The 24,631-nt window shown below is 40.7% G+C and overlaps 1 protein-coding gene across 14 annotated transcripts in view; it reads right to left on the minus strand.

The window, feature by feature from the left end:
* The window catches only part of TENM3 (teneurin transmembrane protein 3), a 763,547-nt gene that overhangs the window by 78,669 nt on the left and 660,247 nt on the right, over window positions 1-24,631 (minus strand). For all 14 annotated transcript variants that reach the window (XM_075197350.1, XM_075197334.1, XM_075197322.1 and 11 more), the window contains 5 exons: window positions 22,866-22,985; window positions 20,928-21,189; window positions 16,412-16,679; window positions 11,496-11,639; window positions 540-789 (listed from right to left, as the gene is read on the minus strand). In XM_075197350.1, the coding sequence (XP_075053451.1) occupies window positions 540-789; window positions 11,496-11,639; window positions 16,412-16,679; window positions 20,928-21,189; window positions 22,866-22,985 (1,044 nt within the window). The remainder of the gene's footprint in view (window positions 1-539; window positions 790-11,495; window positions 11,640-16,411; window positions 16,680-20,927; window positions 21,190-22,865; window positions 22,986-24,631) is intronic.

Here is a 24,631-nt window from a genome sequence, read left to right on the forward strand (position 1 = left end):
AGTGATTGGGGAACGGTCTTCCTCTGCCATTGATTCAGCTCAGAAAATATTGCATGCAGCATCTTCAGAGTTTAATCGCCTGTCTGACAAGAGAAGAGCCTCCCCCCTCACTTCAACCTCACTCCACTAAGCAATTCAGTGCTCATGATTGCGGAGCTGTTCTAGCGGTTTAATGTGTGACACTGCAAGTAGTGTTTGAAAGGAAATTACCACGAAGATATAATTTTATAACATGTTACATAATATTTAGCATTAATTTCATTAGTAAAAAGTCTCTATTGTTTTTGCTGTTCTGATTCTCCCTTCTCGTTAGTAAATTGGTAGCCGCAGAAAAAGTGTCAGACAGCAAAATACTACAAAGGAGGAGATCAAGAAAACGCTAAACATAATTAAAACCTATGTACAATTGTACATTTTAATGCACTGCAATTATCAAGTAAATGTAACTCCTAAAAACAACATTTGAGAGCAGTATTTTTTTTTTTTTAAATATCTAAAAACTTTATTAAATGAAAATAAACATGTAAAGGAGAACTTACCTAAGCTCCAGCACACTGGTCACGTTCCCTGATGGAAATATACGGCGGATGAAGTTGAAGTCTCCCACGTACAAACTTCCATCTATTCCACAAGCTAAGGCCACAGGGGCCAGGAGTTTGTTTCCGTCAGCCTGACCGTTGCAGCTAGGGCACGAGATGCTTCGCCTTCTGCCGTTCCCCATAATACAGCTGACAACAGGTGGTTGCTGAGAAATAAACTGGTTTTCTCCATTCCCTTTGTAGAGGATACCTGAAAATAAAACAAGTAAAGATGGTCTCTTCAATCATCCCTTCAATAAGAGGTATGTAGTAGACATGGTGGCCAGGAAATTGCATTCGAGGCCATTATGCAATATAATATTAGAGTTTGTAGCACAACTTAAAATTAAAAAAATAAATGTGAAGTAACATTACATGGGACATATTTTGGAAACCATCCATACTGTGCCAGTGTAAGCTGCCTCTCCGGTCTGTGCATGAATATGGCCTTGGTTGCAAATATACAGGGCAAGGACTATCCAATAATTGGCATATAGTGGCCAATACAATTATTAAAATAGTTGTGTAATTTGAGGCGCCATGCCTGAAATCCCTGCTTCTTTATTACTAGCATTCCACTTGTCAGTAGAAGATTTAGCAGCACTCCTCACAGTGACTGGGGTATGACTTCACTGTGTACCAGCAATTATTACTTTTCTGATCACTCTGATTTTCAGAATGTTCAGAATAATGGATTTCTAGGTTAAAAGATAATATACATCATAGGCAAATCGAGAGGGGGGGGGGGTTTCCTATTGCCTGAAAACCCCCTCCCAGCCTGGGGTACTGTATGCTTGAGGTGGCTGGACCCTGCTCTGTCAACTGTTCTGACACACTCAATAAGGACTTTGTCCTGATTGTAGGGACAGTTGAGAGGTATGACTCACTTCACACGGCTCTGCTCGAAAAGGGAGAGCTGTGTGCCCCTAACAGTAGTGCACGCAGCATTGCCCCTGTATATGATGGGGATAGGAAGAGTTGGAGAGCAGACAAGGACTTTCTAAAATTATAGCTACGCCCCAATGCATGCTGGTCACGCCCACTGGCGGTGTGGCATGGAAACCCTTCTCTACAAATCTTGCGTTTGCCCCTGAATATGTAATAGTAATCTGACCAACTGTCTTACTCTGCTGCAGCATTATCTAGATGTAGTGCCAGCAACTATTATTTTGCAATTCTCACCTAAAAAATAGCAAAATAAAAGTGAAAAGCCTATGAGATTTTCTGAAACCATCTTGTAATCATATACTGCTTAGTCTAATGTTTTTATAGCGATAAAGTATTCCTTCACACAGGTATTTTACTAAGAATATCAATTTTAAGGAAAAAATAATGATACTGTTTTATACTTAAAGTACTTGAAAATATCTATATGAAAAAAGCACTTTATGGATGAAAAGAAGCATGTTTTTAAGGTATTATATAATGTAGATGTACTTTATGCACCCACTCACTCTCAGTTACAGTTATGTATTGGGATTTGTGGATAAGTTTAAAAAAAAAAAACATAGATATTTTTTGGAAAGAAATAGGTCTTAATCAGAATACTGCTATTTAGGGGTCTATAGAAACTCCCCTCTAGGTGTAATTTATCATTAAGTTCTTGCTAGCCGGGTCACATATGCACAATGGAACTGAAAGTCTAGACTTACGCTTGTAATTCCACTTGGTGGGGAAAAAATTAAATTAAAAATAGATTTAAAATCTTAAAAATTAAAAAATAAATGCTTTATTTAGTTTGTAAATGAAATAGCAGATCTAATTATATTCAATTAAATATATGCCACTTAATGCTGTAGAACCGTTTATTCTCAGGCATCACCTTGGGCAGAGAGGGAGGAGTCAGTGGTCAGAATTCTTCATAGATATAAGTAACAGACTTGCAGGCTCCTTGGTAACAAGTTCAGTACAGCCTAATGAATTCAAATACAGAATTTCTGTGTTCAGCGGTCTTTTAAAGCCTCAAAATCTAGACTAAGCACGCCCACATAAATTAACTACACTTTTGCCATGAGAAAACGACATAACTAAAAATATATGTCAAAAATTCATGATGTAGATCAGGCTTGTCCAACCTGCGGCCCTCCAGGTGTTGCGAAACTACAAGCCCCAGCATGCTTTGCCAGTAGACAACCTGTTGATAGCTGGAAGGGCATGCTGGGACTTGTAGTTTCACAACATCTGGAGGGCCGCAGGATGGACAGGACTGATGTAGATTATACCAAGATCACCTTGCACATGTGAATAATGTCAAATACATTAAAGGGGAACTAGTGATTTTCATCCCAGGCGACTTGGGAAGTCTGCTGGGTTGGGGCTAGTTGGAGGCTGTTTTATTATGTTTTGTTTGACTCTCTGTTTCTTCAATGCCACATAAAAATTAATGACAGCATTAGGAAGTAAAACACTTGTGAATGCAGCAAATCTATGGGTTTAATATTCATCTGAAAATACCCACAGAATGCATGGACAAGCTATTAGATATACAGTATTTGCAAAGTAAAATAAATATAAAAGAAATACTATAACATTTACTTGTAAGGTCACTAAAGATGAAGACAACCCAAAATGAAATCTCTCTGAAGATTTAAAACTTTGTAATTTTATAACTAATTAGGGTATTTTCAACTCAGTTTTTCTCAGCTCAATCCATAAACGCCTTTCCATTTATTTATCCTCTCATTATAATGTGAAGGTGATCTGTGGCAGGATATTGATTTCAGGAACTCTACAATAAACAGCAATGTTATATACCAGTCATCATTTTTCCTATTGCGCTACCATTTCAGAATCAATACACATCTTAATTACAACAAATATCAGAAATCATAACAAGTCTTAAAATAAGGTGAGGGATAGAAATGTTCTTTTTTTTCTTAGATTATACCTCAGAGAATATTTTCCTTTGAGGCAAAAAAACCACATTGATCACATCATATAGTCACAATTCCAAGTCCATGTCAAGTGTACACGGACTAGTTTATTTCAGTGGAATGTAAGAAACTACTGTGATATTCAGATGGGCACCTACACTAGCAATTCTATAACAGGGTACATACGTCTCTCTGCTGCCTCCAACTACCAGCTATAAACTACAAGGCTGGACCTAGATGAAAGCTATATTAATTAAAAACACCTATAAATAAACTGCTGCTGGGTCAAAATGAAGGTAGTCACAGCCTTCAAAGCATTAAACAGAAAAGAAAAGGGATGGTGGTGGTGGTAGATGGCGGTGGTGGTGGCAGCTGTGGTGGTGATGGTGGACAGTGGTGCTTGTGAATGGAGGTGGTTGTGGTGGATGGTGGTGAATGGAGGTGGCTGTGGTGGTGGTGAATGGAGGTGGCTGTGGTGGATGGAGCTGGTTGTGGTGGTGGTAGATGGAGGTGGTTGTGGTGGTGGATGGAGGTGGCTGTGGTGGTGGATGGAGGCTGTTGTGGTGGCTGTCGTGGTGGCTGTGTTAGTAGATGGGGGTGACTGTGGGGGTGGTGGATGGTGGTGGTGGATGGAGCTGGTTGTGGTGGTGGTAGATGGAGGTGGTTGTGATCGTGGTGGATGGTGGTGGCTGGAGGTGGCTGTGGTGGTGGATGGAGGCTGTTGTGGTGGCTGTCGTGGTGGCTGTGTTAGTAGATGGTGGTGACTGTGGGGGTGGTGAATGGTGGTGGCTGTGGTGGTGGTGGATGGAGGTGGTTGTAGTGGTGGTGGATGGAGGTGGCTGTGTTGGTGGTAGATGGAGGTGGTTGTAGTGGTGGTGGATGGAAGTGGTTGTGGTGGTGGATGGAGGTGGATGGAGGTGGCTGTGGTGGTGGATGGAGGTTGTTGTGGTGGCTGTCGTGGTGGCTGTGTTAGTAGATGGGGGTGACTGTGGGGGTGGTGGATGGTGGTGGCTGTGGTGGTGGTGGATGGAGCTGGTTGTGGTGGTGGTAGATGGAGGTGGTTGTGATCGTGGTGGATGGTGGTGGCTGTGGTGGTGGATGGAGGTGGCTGTGGTGGTGGATGGAGGCTGTTGTGGTGGCTGTCGTGGTGGCTGTGTTAGTAGATGGTGGTGACTGTGGGGGTGGTGAATGGTGGTGGCTGTGGTGGTGGTAGATGGAGGTGGTTGTAGTGGTGGTGGATGGAAGTGGTTGTGGTGGTGGATGGAGGTGGCTGTGGTGGTGGATGGAGGTTGTTGTGGTGGCTGTCGTGGTGGCTGTGTTAGTAGATGGGGGTGACTGTGGGGGTGGTGGATGGTGGTGGCTGTGGTGGTGGTGGATGGAGCTGGTTGTGGTGGTGGTAGATGGAGGTGGTTGTGATCGTGGTGGATGGTGGTGGCTGTGGTGGTGGATGGAGGTGGCTGTGGTGGTGGATGGAGGCTGTTGTGGTGGCTGTCATGGTGGCTGTGTTAGTAGATGGTGGTGACTGTGGGGGTGGTGAATGGTGGTGGCTGTGGTGGTGGATGGAGGTGGCTGTGTTGGTGGTAGATGGAGGTGGTTGTAGTGGTGGTGGATGGAAGTGGTTGTGGTGGTGGATGGAGGTGGCTGTGGTGGTGGATGGAGGTTGTTGTGGTGGCTGTCGTGGTGGCTGTGTTAGTAGATGGGGGTGACTGTGGGGGTGGTGGATGGTGGTGGCTGTGGTGGTGGTGGATGGAGCTGGTTGTGGTGGTGGTAGATGGAGGTGGTTGTGATCGTTGTGGATGGTGGTGGCTGTGGTGGTGGATGGAGGTGGCTGTGGTGGTGGATGGAGGCTGTTGTGGTGGCTGTCGTGGTGGCTGTGTTAGTAGATGGTGGTGACTGTGGGGGTGGTGAATGGTGGTGGCTGTAGTGGTGGTGGATGGAGGTGGTTGTAGTGGTGGTGGATGGAGGTGGCTGTGTTGGTGGTAGATGGAGGTGGTTGTAGTGGTGGTGGATGGAAGTGGTTGTTGTGGTGGATGGAGGTGGCTGTGGTGGTGGATGGAGGTTGTTGTGGTGGCTGTCATGGTGGCTGTGTTAGTAGATGGTGGTGACTGTGGGGGTGGTGGATGGTGGTGGCTGTGGTGGTGGTGGATGGAGGTGGTTGTAGTGGTGGTGGATGGAGGTGGTTGTGGTGGTGGATGGAGGTGGCTGTGTTGGTGGTAGATGGAGGTGGTTGTGGTGGTGGATGGAGGTGGCTGTGTTGGTGGTAGATGAAGGTGGTTGTGGTGGCTGTTGTGGTCTTGGCTGTGTTGGTGAATGGAGGTGGTTGTAGTGGTGGTGGATGGTGGTGGCTGTGGTGAGGGGTTAGACCGTGCACACAAATTTGTTATAAGTATGAATGCATTACCTCTGTGATTGACTTTACATAATACAGAGCTAGAAAGCAGGCACATTTATTCATAGCTATTATAATTGGGGTAGTGTTTAGCTAGGTCCTACCATCATTATCTATAACCTGCAGATGCAACAGAGAGAGAGATGTACCCTGTAAATGTTAGTAATAGGTCTTGATTACTCTCATTTTAGCCAGCACTTAGCTAGGGTTCTTTCACCTAGTACCAGGGCCACCAAGAGGCATTATGGGCCCTGGTACAGCAACTTCTTGTGGCCCCTTTCATAGCTGCAGAAGGGGGCGTGGTCACATATGGTTAGTAGCTCCTCCCACTACACAGACAGGTCTGGTTCCCAGTACTTTCTACCTGCTCCCCGCCTCTTGGCGCCCCTGCCTAGTACTACTGATGTTTGTTCACCTCCATAGTAGCCCAATACTTACACTGAGCTTGGACCACTGAGTTTCTGTAAACATGCATGACTGCTGATGAGGAGACGGGATCCAATGCACTAACTAAAAATGACTGCAGCGCTCATCCAATTAGCCGCTGTGGAACCTTAAGTTCCAGAATGCCTTGCCAACATGCCCTGACATTGTAAAACGTTTATTTTGTATACTAAAACACTTTTTTACTGAAATTCACACAAGCCAGAACATCTTGTAAGTATTTATAAAAACATTGATATCAACTAATGAAACGATACCATGAACTGTAACTCATAACAAACAGTCTGATTCCATCATGTTTCAAGCACAGCTTAAAAAATGAATCACACACTATGATATTTAATAAACCCTAATGTACAAATATGAATGCCTATGTCAACTTGCATTAATCAATTTAGCACAATGTCAAACATCACAGATTTTTTTTGCATTAATAAAGTCTTTCCAGCATTAAGGGTTACGTCCGCATTAGTATGCAAAAAGCAAGACGCTAAGACAAAAGCAAACATACTGAACACCAATAATGGTAAGCAGCACTATAAATAGCTAATAGTGATGAAAAATCACAGTCATTTTACATATCAAATGCTGAGCCAGCATGATTGTAATGGCCCTTATGGAAATTAACTAGCAAAGCGTATGCTGGATGGTAAATTTTTCTTACTTAAGAAAATGTTAAAACATAAGACATGGTTATCCATTACCAATGTCTTCCAACGTGCGCAGATCAATGAGTACATCTCAGTCCCAGGTATAAAATGGTCAGCTATTATTTTCTATATGGACGTGTCACAATAAATCTCTATTTGCCATAATCCATGTAAACCGCATGTCAGTTTGCACTTTGTGCCTAAACATGTTTTATTGATTGTGGATACGAGTTTCAAAGGCAGTACCATGGGCTAATGGGTACACGTTTTTTCTAAGATGCTGTTAAAACGATCAGCCTTGTAAAAAAACAAAAAAAACAAAGGAAACTCAAGAGCAATGTAATTCAAGGCACTTAAAAACCCCTCTGAATAAATAGAACCATTTCTTTATTGTAAATCCTTGAAACTGCCAATATGAAATACAGATGGAACCAAGTAGCTTAACTCGTAATGCACCATGGCACAGGGATATGTAAATGGGAAATAATGTCTCATAAACAACGTTCTATTACAATGCTGTCCTGATTAGGAATTGATCAAAAATCTCATGTGTTCCTCATGTGATTACATCATTTGCAACAATCACCAGGCATCATTTTTTTTGCTGCGAACGAGACCAGGCATAATTTTCATCAGAGAGATCCTCCACGCCAGCTATCTGCACTATTGCGTATTAGTTATCCTGTCATTAGCTTGAGAAATAGGTCCTTCAGCTTTCTCCTTTAGTATCGCTGAGCGGGAAGATGAGCAGAAGAATATTTATGACTGTGTATCAGGGTGCCCGCATAAACACATGCCAGGTTCTTCACTCCTCCCTGAAACACAATTCACCAGCTCATCCACCTTGTCATTGCAACTAACCACTTCGTTTATTCAATTAGACACGCGTCACTTTGAAAAGTCACCAGTTGTCAGGCAGCGGTGTTCGCTATAATTTAAAGCTGGGAGATTGGTTCACCTTGTGGCATGAGGCAGGCTCATATTTTACTATTCATATGCATCTCCATTATTGCTGCAAACAGCAACATTTTCCCTCAGTCCTCATTCCGCACACATCCATTATGTGCTAGGGTTTCGGAGCAATCTGTATAGCAGTTCCTGAGAAATGTAAACGCTCATTGCTCTAAATCACCGAGATACATTTTGCGTGTTTACAACATAAGGTCTAAATTTTGATAAAACTATTTGCATTTTATGATTACTGGAGCGATCAGGATCTTAGCTCTGGGAGCTACACGGTACAGAAATGAGTACTACAGGCACTTCTAATTGTCCTGGCATCATTGTGTGAAAACTGGTCAAACAATCAGGTATATACTGGTCTGGTAAGATCAATCTAAAGTACTTTTTTGAGAGAGGGCGTAGGGGTTCATCTACTAAGCAAGGAAATTCCTAGGTATTTATACCCCACTGTTACGCTGGACTCCATAATTAAATCTAACATAATTAATGATAGTATAAGTTAGCAATAAGAGGAAGGTTACAATGACTAAATTAAATGAGTATGAACAGAAGAGTTATGAAGTTCTCAACTAAATTCTGAGCAGGGGCCTTCTTGCTTCCAAAACTGGGAATATGTCACTAACTAAGAGGGGGACTTAACTAGAGGCCAAAAGGTTCCTAGTGTCCTCCCACAGTTTGGATATGAAAGTTCCTAATCCCTCAGTCCCATTTTTAATTTACATTTGAAATAAATTGGGAACCTTTGAAGACTGACAGTAGCTATTGAGCTTCTGCATTGTGCACACACAACACTGACTACAGGACCAAGACACAATCTGCATGGTTGATCATGTTAGTGGACTTCAAAGATGGTCACAGACAGCAGGTAATATGAAGCTGTGTCACTGTCATCTATGTAGCTTAGGTCATTGGGACATGTGGAGCAGCACAATCATGGTTGGGGGCTCGTGTGTTAGTTCTCTTATAAAGTTCCCTCCTCTATAGCCTGCTGCATTGGGTTTGAAGAAAAACAGACCCTGTGTCAATACAATCAACACAAATCAATAGCTGTGTGGTTTAAATCCACTGTACCTCTGTTCAGAAGCAGCGGTGCTCCTATTTAAACTGCCTCCTCTACTCATAAGAGCTATTTTATTGTAGACCGACAAAGAGTAACAAGTGTAACGCACAATGTGTCAGGGGGTTCATCCCAGCTTTTGGCAAATAGTCTTATTCAAAGATATTCGGTGACTGAAATACATTTCAGCAAACCAATAAAAAGAAGTAATGTATTGGATAATTGTCAAAACCCTCTAATGTATGTAAAATGTCCATTTGCCTCTATACAACATACCACTGTTATTGTAGTGGCTGTCATTATTTTTGAATGTGGGTACAACCAAATAGAGTATGCCTCCGATGGAGAGCTAGGCTTAGACATATGATTGGTATGTAAGTCTAAAATCGGATATAGTAATAACAATACACAACGACTACTCCTACAAAGTGCAAATTGAGTTACAATTTAATTTTCATTTTCAATTTTATTATATTAATCATTTTTGTTTCAGCGTAATTATATAAGTTTTTCAGACCGGAGCATGATCTCAGTTCCTAAAAGCAAATCCCACACACAGAATTATTATCTGCTACATCCCAAAGCAATATTCAACCTGTGATGTACTAATTACATCTATGATGCAGCTTCCTAAACAATAAGAAGCTGGTGAACCCAACATCAGCCCAAATCAATATACAGCTACAGATGTGTCCCTCTTGGCTTGGGGCTCCTGCGCTAATAGGACCCATGGCAGTAGTATGAGGGATATGGGTATAATTATGCCCTTGATTTCAGGACTATAATATGTTATCAGCACATTTGGAAGCAAGAGAAAAATTAAGGTCTAGCTGACATACAATGTGTCAGTGTTATTTATGGCTTCCCAATTACTTAACCTTTTTTTACACATATATTTAGTGGTCACCAGAAGCTTTATTTCTGATTCCAGACACCTTGTGGCCATACAATTGACATTGGTAACCGGTCAAAGTAGCCAAATGCCAAAAAGATACATCTATGACACCTGGGTACAATATAGGCAGGGCCGGGCTGGCCCGGGTGGCAGGGGGGCATTGGTCCCCCGGGCCGCTCGGTTTCAGCGCTTTTAGGGCCGACCGGGAGGCCGGCCGCTCCTGGGATTAAAAATCACCTCATTTTGTCCCGCGGCCGCATCTCATGACACGAGATGCGGCCGCGTCAGCGCACAGGCGGCCGCATCACGTGACACGCGACGCGGCCGTGTAATTGGACGCGGCCGCATTGTGTGTCATGTGATGCGGCCGCCTGTGTGCCCCCCGGGTTATACTAAGCCAGCCCGCGCCTGAATATAGGCATGCCAAATATGCCATAACCTAAAGGCCTGGGACCTTATGAGCAGACCAGGGGGTAGATGTATCAAGCTGAGAGTTTTCCGGCAGGTTTGAAAAGGCGAGATGCTGCCTATAGCAACCAATCAGATTCTAGCTATCATTTTGTAGAATGTACAAAATAAATGGTAGTTAGAATCTGATTGGTTTTTCAAATCTGCCAAAAAACTCTCAGCTTGATACATTTAACCCCACATCTTCCATTGGGGTACTGAGTATTAGTATTAGCTTGTTGTTGTTATTGGTCTTTCCTGCATTTTCGCTTTCCGTCTCAGTGTATTCTGTCGTAATGAAAATACGGTTTAGGCAAATGACGGGAGGTTTGAAAAATATTATTAGGACATTTTTATGTTGATGTCAATCTGCTGTGAGATTAATTTAATCGCTTTAACTGGATGTTATAAGAAGGTTTTTCTGCCTTCATTTTATACTGCTCATGATTATTGTATATCATCATGTATGCAACATTTTATCCCTTTAAATATTTAAGCAATTCTGTTTCTGCATCCCAATGACAAATGTTTTTGCTTACAAAGAGACGGGAATTCATAGTCTTAGTACAGTTTTAGGATTTTGCAATAAATTGGGTTTTACTACTTAAGGTTATCCAGAAACTGAAGATTGGTTTAGTGTCTTAGAACCTGGTGGCTGCTGTAAGTGTTTAGAGGCGAGGTTGGTTAATTTTGCCATGTGGAGTCATTAATCCCTTCACTTCCACATGCATTATGGATAGGTCAGTAGCTTCCTATGACATGCACAATTTAACACTGTAATAGAAAAAAGGACAATTCTGTACCCACTCATGATAATATACTATTTTTTTAGTAATGTTTCAATTTTAATAATCCACTTATTACATTGATCCCAAAATAAAAAAAAATACATACAAACATAACTCATTAGCCAGTTTTCAGGTTTATGTTATTTTGTTATTGTTATTTTGTTTTGCTATTTAATGAGATCCTGAGTTGACAGAATCTCTCCCTAATGTAAGTGGCTTTCTATGTAAAGAAGAAAATTGATGTATTTTGCAGGCATTCAAGCTCATTAAAGTCCATATATCAGCTTTGGGAGAGGACTAAAAACGGAATTACAGGTGTAAAGGGATTCTGTAAAGATTCAGAAAAATAAATGATGTACCAATGTCACTTTATAATTACAATCTGTCCTAGGAAAGAAACAAAGGACTTACCATTCTGTACGTCCAACACATGATGTTTATCCAAAGTCCAGCCGCCCATGTTGGAGGCGTCCAGCTCATAGCCTTGCAAAATTGCTGTTCTTTTCTCCCAAAGTGTTAGGTCAAGGCACGATTCATATTCATACCCAACAGACACTGTAACACAGAATAGCAATGAGCACAAACTGTATATCTAAGATTAAATGACTACAGTTAATGCATATTATCCTTGTTTAACAGTTTCCATTAAATCCTTCAATGACATAATTACCGGCTTTGCTATACTTACATACATTTGTTGTGTAATAAAAGTATCATTTATTACACAGGAATCCTCTTTAGAGAAGTAGTGAAACAAATACCACACAGTGGAACCCACTGCGTGCAGATCATGGGTAATTTGATCATGGAAGTGGCAGCACCAGCACTGGATGTTAGGAATTATAAATCCCATGGTTTTAATACTCACTTTCAAAATCATAATTTTATTTTACATAAAAAGCAAACTCTTGTAAGTTGACATAAATATTAGATTAAAGCATCAACTTCAGAAAACAAACTATGATGCACGATTTTCTTATTTATTTTGTGTGGCTTATATTACAATTTGTAAGACTGGCTACCGGTGTATATACAGTAATCATCATAACTCCTTCATTTGCTGCTCCTCTTCCTCTCAGTAATCCTTTCCCCTCCTACCTAAAGAGAACTAATGGAACTCCCTCTTCTCACAGTAGCTGTATTCAAGTGGACAGAGTGGGGACAAAGGCAGAGGTGAAACGTGGAAGTGGTCATGAGTGGAACGTAGATTGTGTGAATATTAGTTGGTGGTAAACAAAATAAATTAAAATCATGGGCAGCACGGTGGCTAAGTGGTTAGCACTTCTGCCTTACAGCACTGGGGTCATGAGTTCAATTCCCGACCATGGCCTTATCTGTGTGGAGTTTGTATGTACTCCCCGTGTTTGCATGGGTTTCCTCCAGGTGCTCCGGTTTCCTCCCACACTCCAAAAACATGCTGGTAAATTAATTGGCTTCTAACAAATTGACCCCAGTCTGTGTGCCTGTCAATGTGTGTGTGTGTTAGGGAATTTAGACTGTAAGCCCCAATGGGGCAGGGACTGATGTGAATGAGTTCTCTGTACAGCGCTGCAGAATTAGTGGCGCTATATAAATAAATGATGATGATGATGATGATCCTTCTCAATTATTGCTCACCAAACATCCTGAGCGATTTCTAAATGCTGGTTGCACACTCCACCCATCAGTCTTAGGGCTCAATGATCCTTATATTTATGAACCATAAATACAGTCCTGTTGTCGCTGCAGCTACAGATAACACGGAATGTGCACACTGTCCATATTTACAAGCTCTTGTTAAGAACTTGGGCTTAAAGCCAGTAAATGAACTATAACCATGACTTACATCTGAACCATGTAAGTGTCCAACTTATAAGGAAAGGGTCAGCTATTTTTGGTTGGGTATTAAACAATATACCGGTAAACACTTTTCTGAATGAAACCATATCCATCTGCAACAGCCTCCAAGTCAGATCCCATCAATGGGATAAAGCATCACATGGCCCATTTGTCAAACCAAAATCAGAGGAACTGTCCAGGGGCTCTTCACTAAATGTACCTGATTGTAGGGATAATTTACTAACATTGCATTTAGGTGCTGAATACCAATCAGTAATTAGTTTACATCTATTTAGTTAGCTAATGAAATAAAGTGTCTGATCGCTATGTTTTAGTAGAAATTTTGCACCTAAATGCAATGTTAGTAAATTAGCCAGTGTGACTTATACTGGTTTAGAACTTGGTTGTTATTCTATAAACGTTGACATTTAAAATACATTTCATGTTGTTATGGGATCTATTATGTGGAGATCTGGGTACCTAGGGTTCTGCAACAAAGGGTTTTGTTTCTGCAATTTGGAACAAAACGTCTAAATTATAGTAAGTTAGATTGGAAAATGACCTCTGCCTTTTCCCACACTGCCCCTGATTTCCCCTCCTTATTAAATGGTTTAGCAGAGCTCCTCTCAGTGGCTGTGCTGACAGCTGGTGGACTTATCAGTGTGTATAACATTACCATTGAGCAAGTAACAGGTAGCCACAGCATAGACGTCACTCTTATGAAGTAACATATCATTAACAATTAGCCTATAAACTTAAGTCATTTCATTATTAAACATATTCTACACTTTAAAGCAACTGAGATCACAGATAATATTCTGCACAAACACCTCGAATCCTGTAACACCTTATGCGATGTATTGCAGCTACCCTGCAGTCTTTCTACATATTTCCCTGGTTACAGCATGTCATGAGCGTAGCCAGTCCTGTCATCTCTCACTCCTGCTGCTTCTGCCTGGATAATCTCCATTGCTCCAGGACACAGGTTTTCAGAGCTTCGCACCTTCATCTACCGGGACAGCAGCTTGTCCCTTAATGGCAGGAACTGTGATCCTTATTTTTGTAGTTGCCTTGTATATTTTATCTGTTTCTTCAAAACAATATTAATTGGGGTTTTATATAGCTGTTCAGTTTTCTCACCAAGATATTGCTTCATTACCTCTGTGATTACTTCATTGCCTTTCTTTCTAGTATAACCCTCCCGGATCAGTTGCTACAGCACAATTTACTGTCTAAGGGCTTGTATAGACGGACGGTTTTGCCGCATGTCTCCTACTCACCATATGGCGAACAGAATTCAGATGGCTAAAAAAAAAGTAGGGATCATTGGTCTCTGTGACAGCCGGAGGGGGTATACACATGGTAGTTGCTGAAAACCAAAGATGGAACATGGACACAAATATTTTGGTGTTTTTTCTGGCCCATCTTCAATTTTCTGCAAATGCCACCATCTGTTATAAGGTTGTGACGATACAATATGTGTGTAAATCCATAAAATGACAGAAAATAAATACAAAACAATCCCACAGAAAGGACTGGACAGGTAACAGTGTCGTGAAGAATATATATTAGCTAAATCAGGGTTTGTAATCCTGTGGTACGTGTATCCCTAGGGGCACATGGAACAGATTGAAGGGATACTTCCACCAGTTAAATTAAACTCAAACTAAAGGTTTAATATAAGCAATGAACAAAATATATTCAACACAATTTAAAAGGGGTATTTTTTTAAAACATTTAAAGACATAAAGGATTACCTGCAAAACATAGATACTCATAGATGGTCTTTGGAATACATTTAAGGTGTTCTTGGGATAAACTCCTACACAATATGGGGACTCAGTAAATATTTACTGTCAGAAGGGGCTACATGTTGCAAATACGATAAACTCTGAGATGTGCTAAGCCAAAAATTTAAACTTTAGTTTTGTCTGGAGCTTCATGAGACCAATTTATGTGAGATTCAGTGTTCCCCCGTATCGGATGCGGTCCAACAATTCTCTGATTGGTCCCGCCAGCAGCCCTCCTTGGTGGGAGTCAGAAGGGCATCGCCAAACAGAGGCAGACATCAGGAGTCCCGTGTGCTCAGATAGAACATACCAGGTATGCTCAGGTAAGTAATATACCGTATTAATTTTTAAAGTTAATCTGGTCCATTTTTTCAAAAGTGTAGTATGATTTAGTACATTATTTGTACTATTTTATTTTTCCTTGGATGTCCATTAAATTACTCACGGGAGGCCGCTAAGTTTCCAAGGACAAACATTTTAAATGTAAAATCACAGAACCTGTACCAATAAATAAACACCAGCAGCAATGTAAGCTACAAAAGACCTTAATGCTTCTGTTTTCAGGCTAAATCTGCTTTTTTTTTTGTTTGTTTGGTAGATAGAGAATTCTATTACCACGGAATTGTGTTTACTCTCAGCCCACTTTGACAGAACAATCCTTATTCAGCAGTGGTGAGATTATAAAACCGATGTAAAATTTGTAAATATAATACATTTATTATTTCCAAAAGCATTTTATTTTGTGTTTTTAGTCCCATTTTAAAGGAGCAGAAAGTACATTTTTCCCGCTTGCTGAAATAATGATACCCAGCTATCATGTGACCAGTCCGCAGAACAAGTAACCACACCTCACAGTATTTAGGTCATAGTTCCTGTATCCTAGCACCATATAGAAGTGTTCACTACAAAGCTTTTCACAATACTGACCACACAAACTACAATATTAAGCAATCAGCCTGACATCACAACTTGTGGCGGGAAAACAACCATGAGGCCCAATAATAATCAGATCTAAATGGATCAGATCATGACATCTTGGCCACTGTGGCTAATAGATGACCACTATTGGTCTGTGCGGGCAGTCAACCTCCGACCACATGAACAATGATGACCATAGTGGTCGTAGGGGCAGAAAAGATGGATCCCGTCCATTTTCTTCAAACTGGACAGTGATCCTGTTCTGAGTGTCATGATTGGTCCATGTGTTGCCAGCTAATGAGTAGACCAATGAGATCAATGTCCATCCCCCACCTGAGTAAGTCTTCTATTGAGCCAAGCAAACGCCATTAGCCATGGCCAGGTTAATTCACTCATCAGTCTATGCACAAACCTCGTTGAGTTAAAGAACATAGCTCAGGATTGAACTTGCTTCAGACCACATATATATGACATATTGTGTCAGTTCTGTTGGTAATTTTATTTTTCATTAACCAATGGCAGCACTGTGTAAAGAATGATGAGCACCACAACGTGGAAGGACACTATATATAGTTAGAGTATGTTATAAGCCAGTTAGACACCAGTGTATGTGAGACTCCATGACACAAACTTCCTCAACATTAGATATCACTGTAATATTTAAACTGCTGTTTAAAAGAAGATGAGCATACACAAAACACAAAAGCTAGAGTCTTCATTATCACATGGCAACAAATCAACCATTGTCTCACTAGTCGTAAAATAAATATTACTATATAAAACATAATAAGAGAAACATACCAACAGCTTCAGACAATCCATAGACTTTCTGGTTATAAGCATCGGTTTTATCCCATATGAAGGTGTATGAAAGATTAGGGGATGCTGGGAACCATTTTTGGAAAAGTCTTCCAACCACTGCGACCATGAGATGAACCTTCATTAGATTGAATGGTATTACAGAATGCGTCATTGTAATTTTAAGAACAGACTTATACCCTGCAGCTCTTGAACTCAAGTAGGATAATTTCAAATCCGTTCCTGGAATTGTTGTCTCTTCATGAAGCACCTAGTATTAAAATAGGTATAAAAATACTGGCATTAAAATAGTTATAAAAACAATACAAAACCATTAACATTATAGCATGGCGAACATTGGATTGGAATTGCTGGTAAATAATGGGTTATCAGAAATTTTCATAGTTCGAAAGGAGGAGGAAGTGCACAAAATTATCAGAATGCACAAAAGTAGTACAACATTTTGATATCTAAAATGGTTATAGGCAATAGGTGCAGTTTTATTTCCTGGTTGATGCATTGCTTATTCATTCACTAGGAGCTTGTGGGATCATTGAGGCAGTGACAGTTACAGCTTTTGTTGGCTGAAACAATATCCAGTCTATCAGTTCACCAGCAACTAGTCACATGACTGAGGCAAATGGCTTCCAATGTGTGTAGGCCACAGTTAAACTTTAATAAAGCAATGTTACTGCTTAAACTGCAGATGTAAGACTTGTCATTCTCTGCATCTACACCTTACATGAACTTAAGATCTACTTGCTAAACCTTAAAATAACGACACCAGACAAGAGCTTTGGCGAAACAATAGGTCACAGTTTATTGAAAATAAATTAACTTAAATGGTGGTGAGAAAGCAAAGTGCAAGAATGCACAACCAATATACATAACCTGTGTATGGCCATAGGGCACTGACCACTGGTCCCAGGACCAAAGTCCTATACGATTGGCCGGTGCTAAATCTGGCGGCAGAGTGACTCCTCAATGCCGTGCCCGCACAAGGCATATCAAGGGATCCCCCATCCGGGGGAACAAGAGCTTAGGTACTTTGAGGAGGGCAGTGACCTGCAGCCAATCAGTGATAGCACCGCATTACTGGTCGTTGGCTCACAAATGCTGCAAACTGTTCCTCCTCTGCCATCGGAGGAAAAGAAAGCTTGTTAAACATCGACACAACCCTTACACCGTACTGGGAGGGAGGGAGGGATTTCCAGCCAGGAAGAGCCATAAGAGTGTCTTGTGAGAGCCTATATACTATCCCAGAACACTCGCACAGCCAACCCATTGGCTTGAAATCAACAGTGGGCTTAACCAAGACTGTGTCACCATCAGACATTGACCCTATCCTCTGCATTTAAGGCTATTTAGCTTATGGCTTCACTTGTCAATGTCTGTGCTATGATTTTTTCCTGTTTAGGCCACTTTTACAAAGTACAGTGTAAAAGCCTCTTTGCCGTGCTCTGTGCTTCAATTGTTCCTATACTTCCACCAAGCGCATCAGTTTGTGGAGCAGATTAGCAGACGTTAGCAGCAGCTGATGGGAGGAGTCAGGCGGAGTGACGGCATTTTGTGCAAAGTACGTAGTAGCCACACTAACGGGGGAATTATATTCTCAAAATATCTGCACTAGGTAACCTCTAGAACTGCTGTGAGACACCTCGCGCAGATTTATTTTTTTTTACAGAAGTAACGCTCATCTTTGCTCGTGCCCCATGAAGGTGCAACAAAAATGGGAGTTACTTTTTACCGTAGTAACGGTAAAAAAAATGCATCCCCGATGTTCTTAGGAACATCGCAGACAATTTAATCCGCCCCTAAGTGCGCCTAGTTTTGTGGAACAGCAGTGCAAAAACAAGATTTTATTTTGCTGAGTGAGAATACTGAAATTAAATAAAAGATTTTATTTTTAGGTGTATTACTTGCTGAGCAGAGGAGCACACAGTCATTTCCACTCAGCCCAAAGACTTTAACACTAGTTCTAAGTTGGCAGAGATTGTATCTTTTTTTATATTTTGCAAAACCAAGGCGTGTCATGCTGTACTGCATAAGTGATATCCAGGACTAAGATTTCATTTTACATGCCATGTACACAAAAAAGTATACATAAATATACTGCTATTACTCATTAAATGTGTCCTTTTAAATTTGATAACCTGCAACATATTTTAGTGCATAGGCCTAAGCAGGAAAAGTACCTGAGCAGCCATTTTGTATGACATATTCAATATTGTAAAAATACTAGTATGACTCATCACAGTAAATTATGCCAAATGGTTTTAGCTAACTGAACAACTTATCTCCTCTATAAAACTGTCGGTTTTGATGATGTTCCAATGTATGTGATATATGTGTATTATCAAACTCGACTCAGTTACTTATTGCTTTTCTTTTCATGTTGAGGATACATAAAAGGCTCCCACACATTGCTCGCTCTGTTATCGCTGCTCTGTTGCAAAAGGTTTGGCTTTTCCAAATGGGAAACTGACAGACATTTTAACTACAGTTTGATGATTGAAGGTTCTGTGCAGTCATTAGTCATGGAGATTTCAGACTTTTACGTACTCAGATCTGGCAACTAAAGCAATCACCTTTATTTCACTTCGAGCCGCAATGACAGGATTACAATCTATAATAAGATTCCAACACAAAGAAGACTAGCATTTATAGTTGCTAAGCCACCAAGCACTGCTCATTTGATATGCATAGCCAAGTGCAGAAAATAAGAATTGGGAGGGTTCCCATGGGAGAGCTTTCAAACATTCCTTTTTATTGGAATATTTTGGCAGAGAGAGTCTGCTTTCCTATGTAATTCTCACATTTTATTACAAAGCATTTTCATTTGTCAGGTTTTCATCTCACGGCTGGATCTTAAATAAAACAGCTGCCTGTATTCTGCAGATTTCACATACAGTGGGGTTTTTGCTTTGTTTTTAAAATAGTAATTCCCCTGCCCCTCTGTATCTGTACATCAGGAGAAATATATATATATATATATATATATATATATACACATATATATATATATATATATATATATATATATATATATATATATATATTTTATGAATATGGAGAATAATTACCAGTTGTCCCTAAATTACACGGACAATTCCGTGTTTTAGAGATCTTTACTCTGTATATAATCATGTGCAAATGAGTATTTAAAAACCAAGTTCAGTCAGCATTACACTTACACATTCTACCTATGGAGTACTTAGATTAAGCCAATTATCCATGGAATTGTTTTTGTGTACTCGCAAGTATCGAAATGTCCAGTAATCTATAGTTACAATCTAATGCCAGTCAGACAACAAAGCAAACATTTGTAGCTATGGGCTATTGCCCATGTGCACTGTGACACGAAAATGAGAGAATATCTACATTAATATAGAAACAAACTATTGCATACATCCCCATTTTCATTTTCTGCCTTTATAATTTTGAAAAATGTTTGTTGGCAGAAAGGGTTCACTTTATAAACAGCCAAGCATGCTGCATGCAAGTGTTTGTTCACAAACTCTTGTCTATCATTGGCTAATGACAGTCACATGAGCAGCTTGAGTAACACGAGCTGGATTTTACGTGAAGTTTGTCCTGGCGTACAGCATAGGATGGTCACAGTTTGACTGCTTAGTTTGATAACACCACTCAGATGTTACACATGCTACATACTTTGCAATGTTTACAAGTGATTTACAAATAAAACATATATATAGTAACAAACACCTCAGTAATATCAGAATACTGTATGCAAATATAGCAGATCCATATAGCATAAAGAGTACATAACAAAGACTTTGAAAGCAACAATTTGTATCACAAATAACACATGGATATGTTGAATAAATAACACAGATTTGGGTAGCATTGATTTCTTTCTGAAGAAAACATCCTTATCTTTTGTGTAAGGAGTCAATGGTACCCTGAAACTTTTTTTTTTTTCCTCATTTATCCAGCATGTTTGCCTCACAAATCTTATGTTTAGTTTACATATAATAAAAATAATAACTATATAAATGTATAGTTCACAAAACATGTATGTACGTACTTGTAAACCTTATGTATTCAGCATATACATGTTTATTTATGTGATATTTAGATGGTGCATCTGCTGTTTTGATCATCTACAGAGAATAAGACTGCCTCATTGGAATACATCTCAAGAACAGGGGAGAGAAGGGAATATATATAACCAGGTTATCAAATCCCCTTTAAGCTTGTCTGTATGGGAACATATGTATATGAGCAGATTTGAATCTGACATGGACTCATTTAGCGAGCAGAGCCGAATGAGATGTAACTACCTCATAATGCTCTTGTCAGATCTCATATACAGCAATTCCAGATCAATAAAGCACCACACTTTTTTTTTTATCATTCCCTTAGCTGCACAATATAATTAAAAATACAAAACCAATTTGCCTTTGTGTTAATTTAGGAAATAAATAGGGAAGTAGCAGTAATACCAGTGGGACCTAGGGTAAACTTATAACAAAAAATAAAATGAGAAATGATATACCTGTGTCTCGGGAATTATGGGGCTGTCCTCGGGGGACGATCTGAAGAATGTTGACAAAGGAGAAGATACTATAACGGGGTTCGGTCTGACAAAGCCACTCAAGTCACAGCTAGGAATTTCATTCTCCTCCTTCTTCATAACCAGGGTGTCCATGACATAAAATACATTCCATGGAATCCAGACAGTGTGATATTGTGTCAGGAATGGAGCACGTTCAAACATGAGTGTAAGAGATGCGCCGCCATTTGCAACCAGATCAAACCTGTGAGAATAAACAAATGGCACTTAGATGAGCGGTGATAAAAAACAAAATGGCAAACATCTAAAGCTGACAAGCTCCTGTTAGCTCCTATGTATTACAATGCAAAAGAGACGACACTGTACCAACAGATGCAGCATCTTGTAATAAAAGAAAACACTATGCAGCTCAGCCCAGGCAGATCTGCTGGGCTTACAGAATATTGATTTATTTTCTGTATATGATAACCTTTATTGTATCAACATGAAAATCACTCCAAACATGCAGTTTGCAGGCCACAATGCTCCAACTTCATCCCATCACATCTGGCAGAGGGCTCCCAGCACCACAAGCATCTGAGTACATTTTCTAATTTAGTGCTTATCTGCTTATATCATCTTAGCTCCAGTCTAGAGAGATGAGAAGCAATGTAACGGCTGCTGTACCCAGGATGTAGCCAGGTTGCAGATTCTGTATGCAAAGCTGGAAATAACAACCCTGATAAATAAAAGCCACCAGGGTCGGACTTGCGATCATTTACTTTGGAGCCAGCCTGTGCTTTAAAACACGTATGTGCCAGTGCTCACTAACAATTCATAAATGGGACACATGTATCAACATGTTACATATAACTAAGTACAGATGTAGGATCAATGCTGGGCCAATAGAAAATAAAAGATGCCTATAAATAATTGGATCGATATTGGAAGATATGGCACAGAAATGACTCTGTCAACAAGAATTATGTAAACTATTTCTGCTGTTCCCAATACAATATTGGTCCTATATCGGATGTAATGGCTGACATGGGGCCACCTCTATAGTGACTACAACACAACAGTGTAAGGGCTGTACAAGGTGATGTTATGTCATGCTCAGACCAGTCCTGCAAGTTGTAGTGGAGAATAGCATTATATATCACAAGGAGGAATGTCACCTCCTGACTTCACCTCAGGCTTCTTTAATGGTCTACTGGGCCAGACTTACTCTTTCTGGTTTCCTAGACCATTTTGAATAATGTACTGTAGCGTACTTAAGCGCTACGTAATATGTTGGCGCTATATAAATAAATGATGATGATGATGTATGCATTAACCTAGCAGATATGCAACCCATGTACTCATTTCACATCCTCTAATACCCATTCCTTCATTACTGACTGGATAAATATAGCAAAAATACAGAAAATGAAAAAAACTTAAAGGAAATTCTCCGTTGCCCTCAATAAAATGCTGTTCTTGGCCTGTGACTTCCTGGGACTATATGTTATATAAAGCCCTCACGGCCAACAAGTCTGGTGTCAGGTGCACTTGTCAACTACGCACAGTAGAAACAGGCTAGATATTGGTTCATCTATTCAATAGAAACACATGACATCACTGAAGCATGATATTTCTCAGTGATGTCATGACTTCCTAGTGGATTGATAGGCTGCATCTTGGCTCATAAAATGGCCGTCTCAACTCAATAGATGTACTGGGTGTACCTTAATATACAGCTAAATGTGGATGCAGCCCCAATCTCAGCACATACTTTTACTAAACAATAAGATAGAAGCTGTAGTGCTGCTTGCTATAGTAAGTATTAATAATGATATAATAAAAGCTTTCCTGTAAATGAAAGAGCAATGTAATAAAATATGGCATTTTCTTTTTTTTTATTATGTGAACTCCCTGTTATTTATGAGATTTGGTACTCACATTCCATCTTGGCGCGTGATTGTGTATCCGTAGTTCGGGTAATGTAGAAATGACACATTAACTCCAATGAGCGGTGTTCCATCGGCTGTGAGAACCTGGCCCCGGATTACAGACGCAAGGCTACAGAGAGAGAGAACACAAGACTCCAGGTTATGTATACACTTGCTTCCTGAGAGGTGATTCATGGCATAATTCCCCGCTTCACTACCTCAGGTGGTTCAGTGTGAAGTTCCTGCATCATAAAGCTGCCCAATGGTGAGCACCTCTAGCTGAAGCAGAAAAAACACAATAAAATCCTTGTGGTGAAGTAACCTTTTCTAGATTAACCTTTTATCTCCTACCTCAGTGCTGAAGGGTCCGATAAAATGTATCCCTGCATATAAACCTTTTATTCCAACAGTGGGGCTTCATTTGCATTAGAAAAAGAATACATTCCTGATTCTGACTGAATTCATTAAAGTAAGTAATAAGTGCAGGCAACTTATACGCAGTCATGTCAATGTCAATGAACTTTTTGTGTAATAAAATAATCTGCTCTGTTCTATTACGTCTGCTTTCTGCAGCAGTGTCCACATTTGCTAGGGAGAAGAATGTAGTTTGCAGGGGATGAAAGGGGTTTTTAATAATTATAGCACAGAATAATGTCCCAGGCGGAGCCGCCATCAGGGGTGGTACGGCCAATACAGCTGTGAGGGGCCCGGACAGACTAGGGGGCCAGGACAGACCTCTCCATCTGTCCGGGTTCCCTGGACTGTCCGGGCCGCTCAGTCTGACCGACCGTGCTGCCCCTTCTTCTCCGTGGTGCTGCAGCTCCCAGGTTCTGATTGGCTGGGAGCGCGGTGCGGTGACGTCATCCTTGTGCGCCGCACTCCCAGTCTGTCAGTGACTGGGGGCTGCAGCACCGCGGAGGAGAAAGTAAGTTAATTGGGTATTCATTTGATAGGGGAGGGGCAGATAGAAGAGGGGACATTTATTGTGATTGCAGGGAGAGGAGAGGGGCACATTAACTGTAATTGGGGGGGAGAGGAGCACATTAACTGTAATTGGGGGGGAGAGGGGCACATTAACTGTAATTGGGGGGGAGAGGGGCACATTAACTGTGATTGGGGGTTGGGGGAGTGGAACATTTACTGTGATGAGGGAGTGGGGGGAATGTTCTGTGATGAGGAATAGAGGGCGCATGTATGGCGAAGGAGGAGGGGGGCACATGTATGGGGAGGGGCTGCCAGATTAATTAGTACTGGGCCCCACAGTTTTTGATGGCAGCCCTGGTCCCAGGATATCAATAGTGCCAGTATATCAGTTGTGCCATCAGCTGGTCAAACTATAAAATATAATATAATAAATATTGATATATTTGGTTGATTAAATAAGCCCATGTCCTTCAAAGAGGCATAGCCTTTAGATGTACACCACAACAAAGTAAATCCAAGGCAAAAGCTTATGGCCAGCATGTCACTCCTTAAGCAAAATGCTCGTTAAGGGGTCTATATATTAATTACAGAAAATCTATCACGGTCCCTCACCAGCAAAGCGTTTTGCCGCTTATCTCTGGCCCAATGCAAAGCAGTACATGTATGCAATATCCTTCTATGTCCCTATCTGTATTCTCCAGCCCCGACCTACGAGGGCAGCTGCACACTCTGTAAGAAACTAAAAATATTCTAAATTTTTTTTTTCCAACTGGGCCATTAATTGAAAATGCTTTCAGTCCCATAGCGCGTGCGCCAGCCAGAAAGCCAGGTCACGCATGTGCGGATGCATCC

This window comes from Mixophyes fleayi, chromosome 1 (assembly GCF_038048845.1).
Source record: "Mixophyes fleayi isolate aMixFle1 chromosome 1, aMixFle1.hap1, whole genome shotgun sequence".
In the NCBI taxonomy this organism is placed as follows: domain Eukaryota; kingdom Metazoa; phylum Chordata; class Amphibia; order Anura; family Limnodynastidae; genus Mixophyes; species Mixophyes fleayi.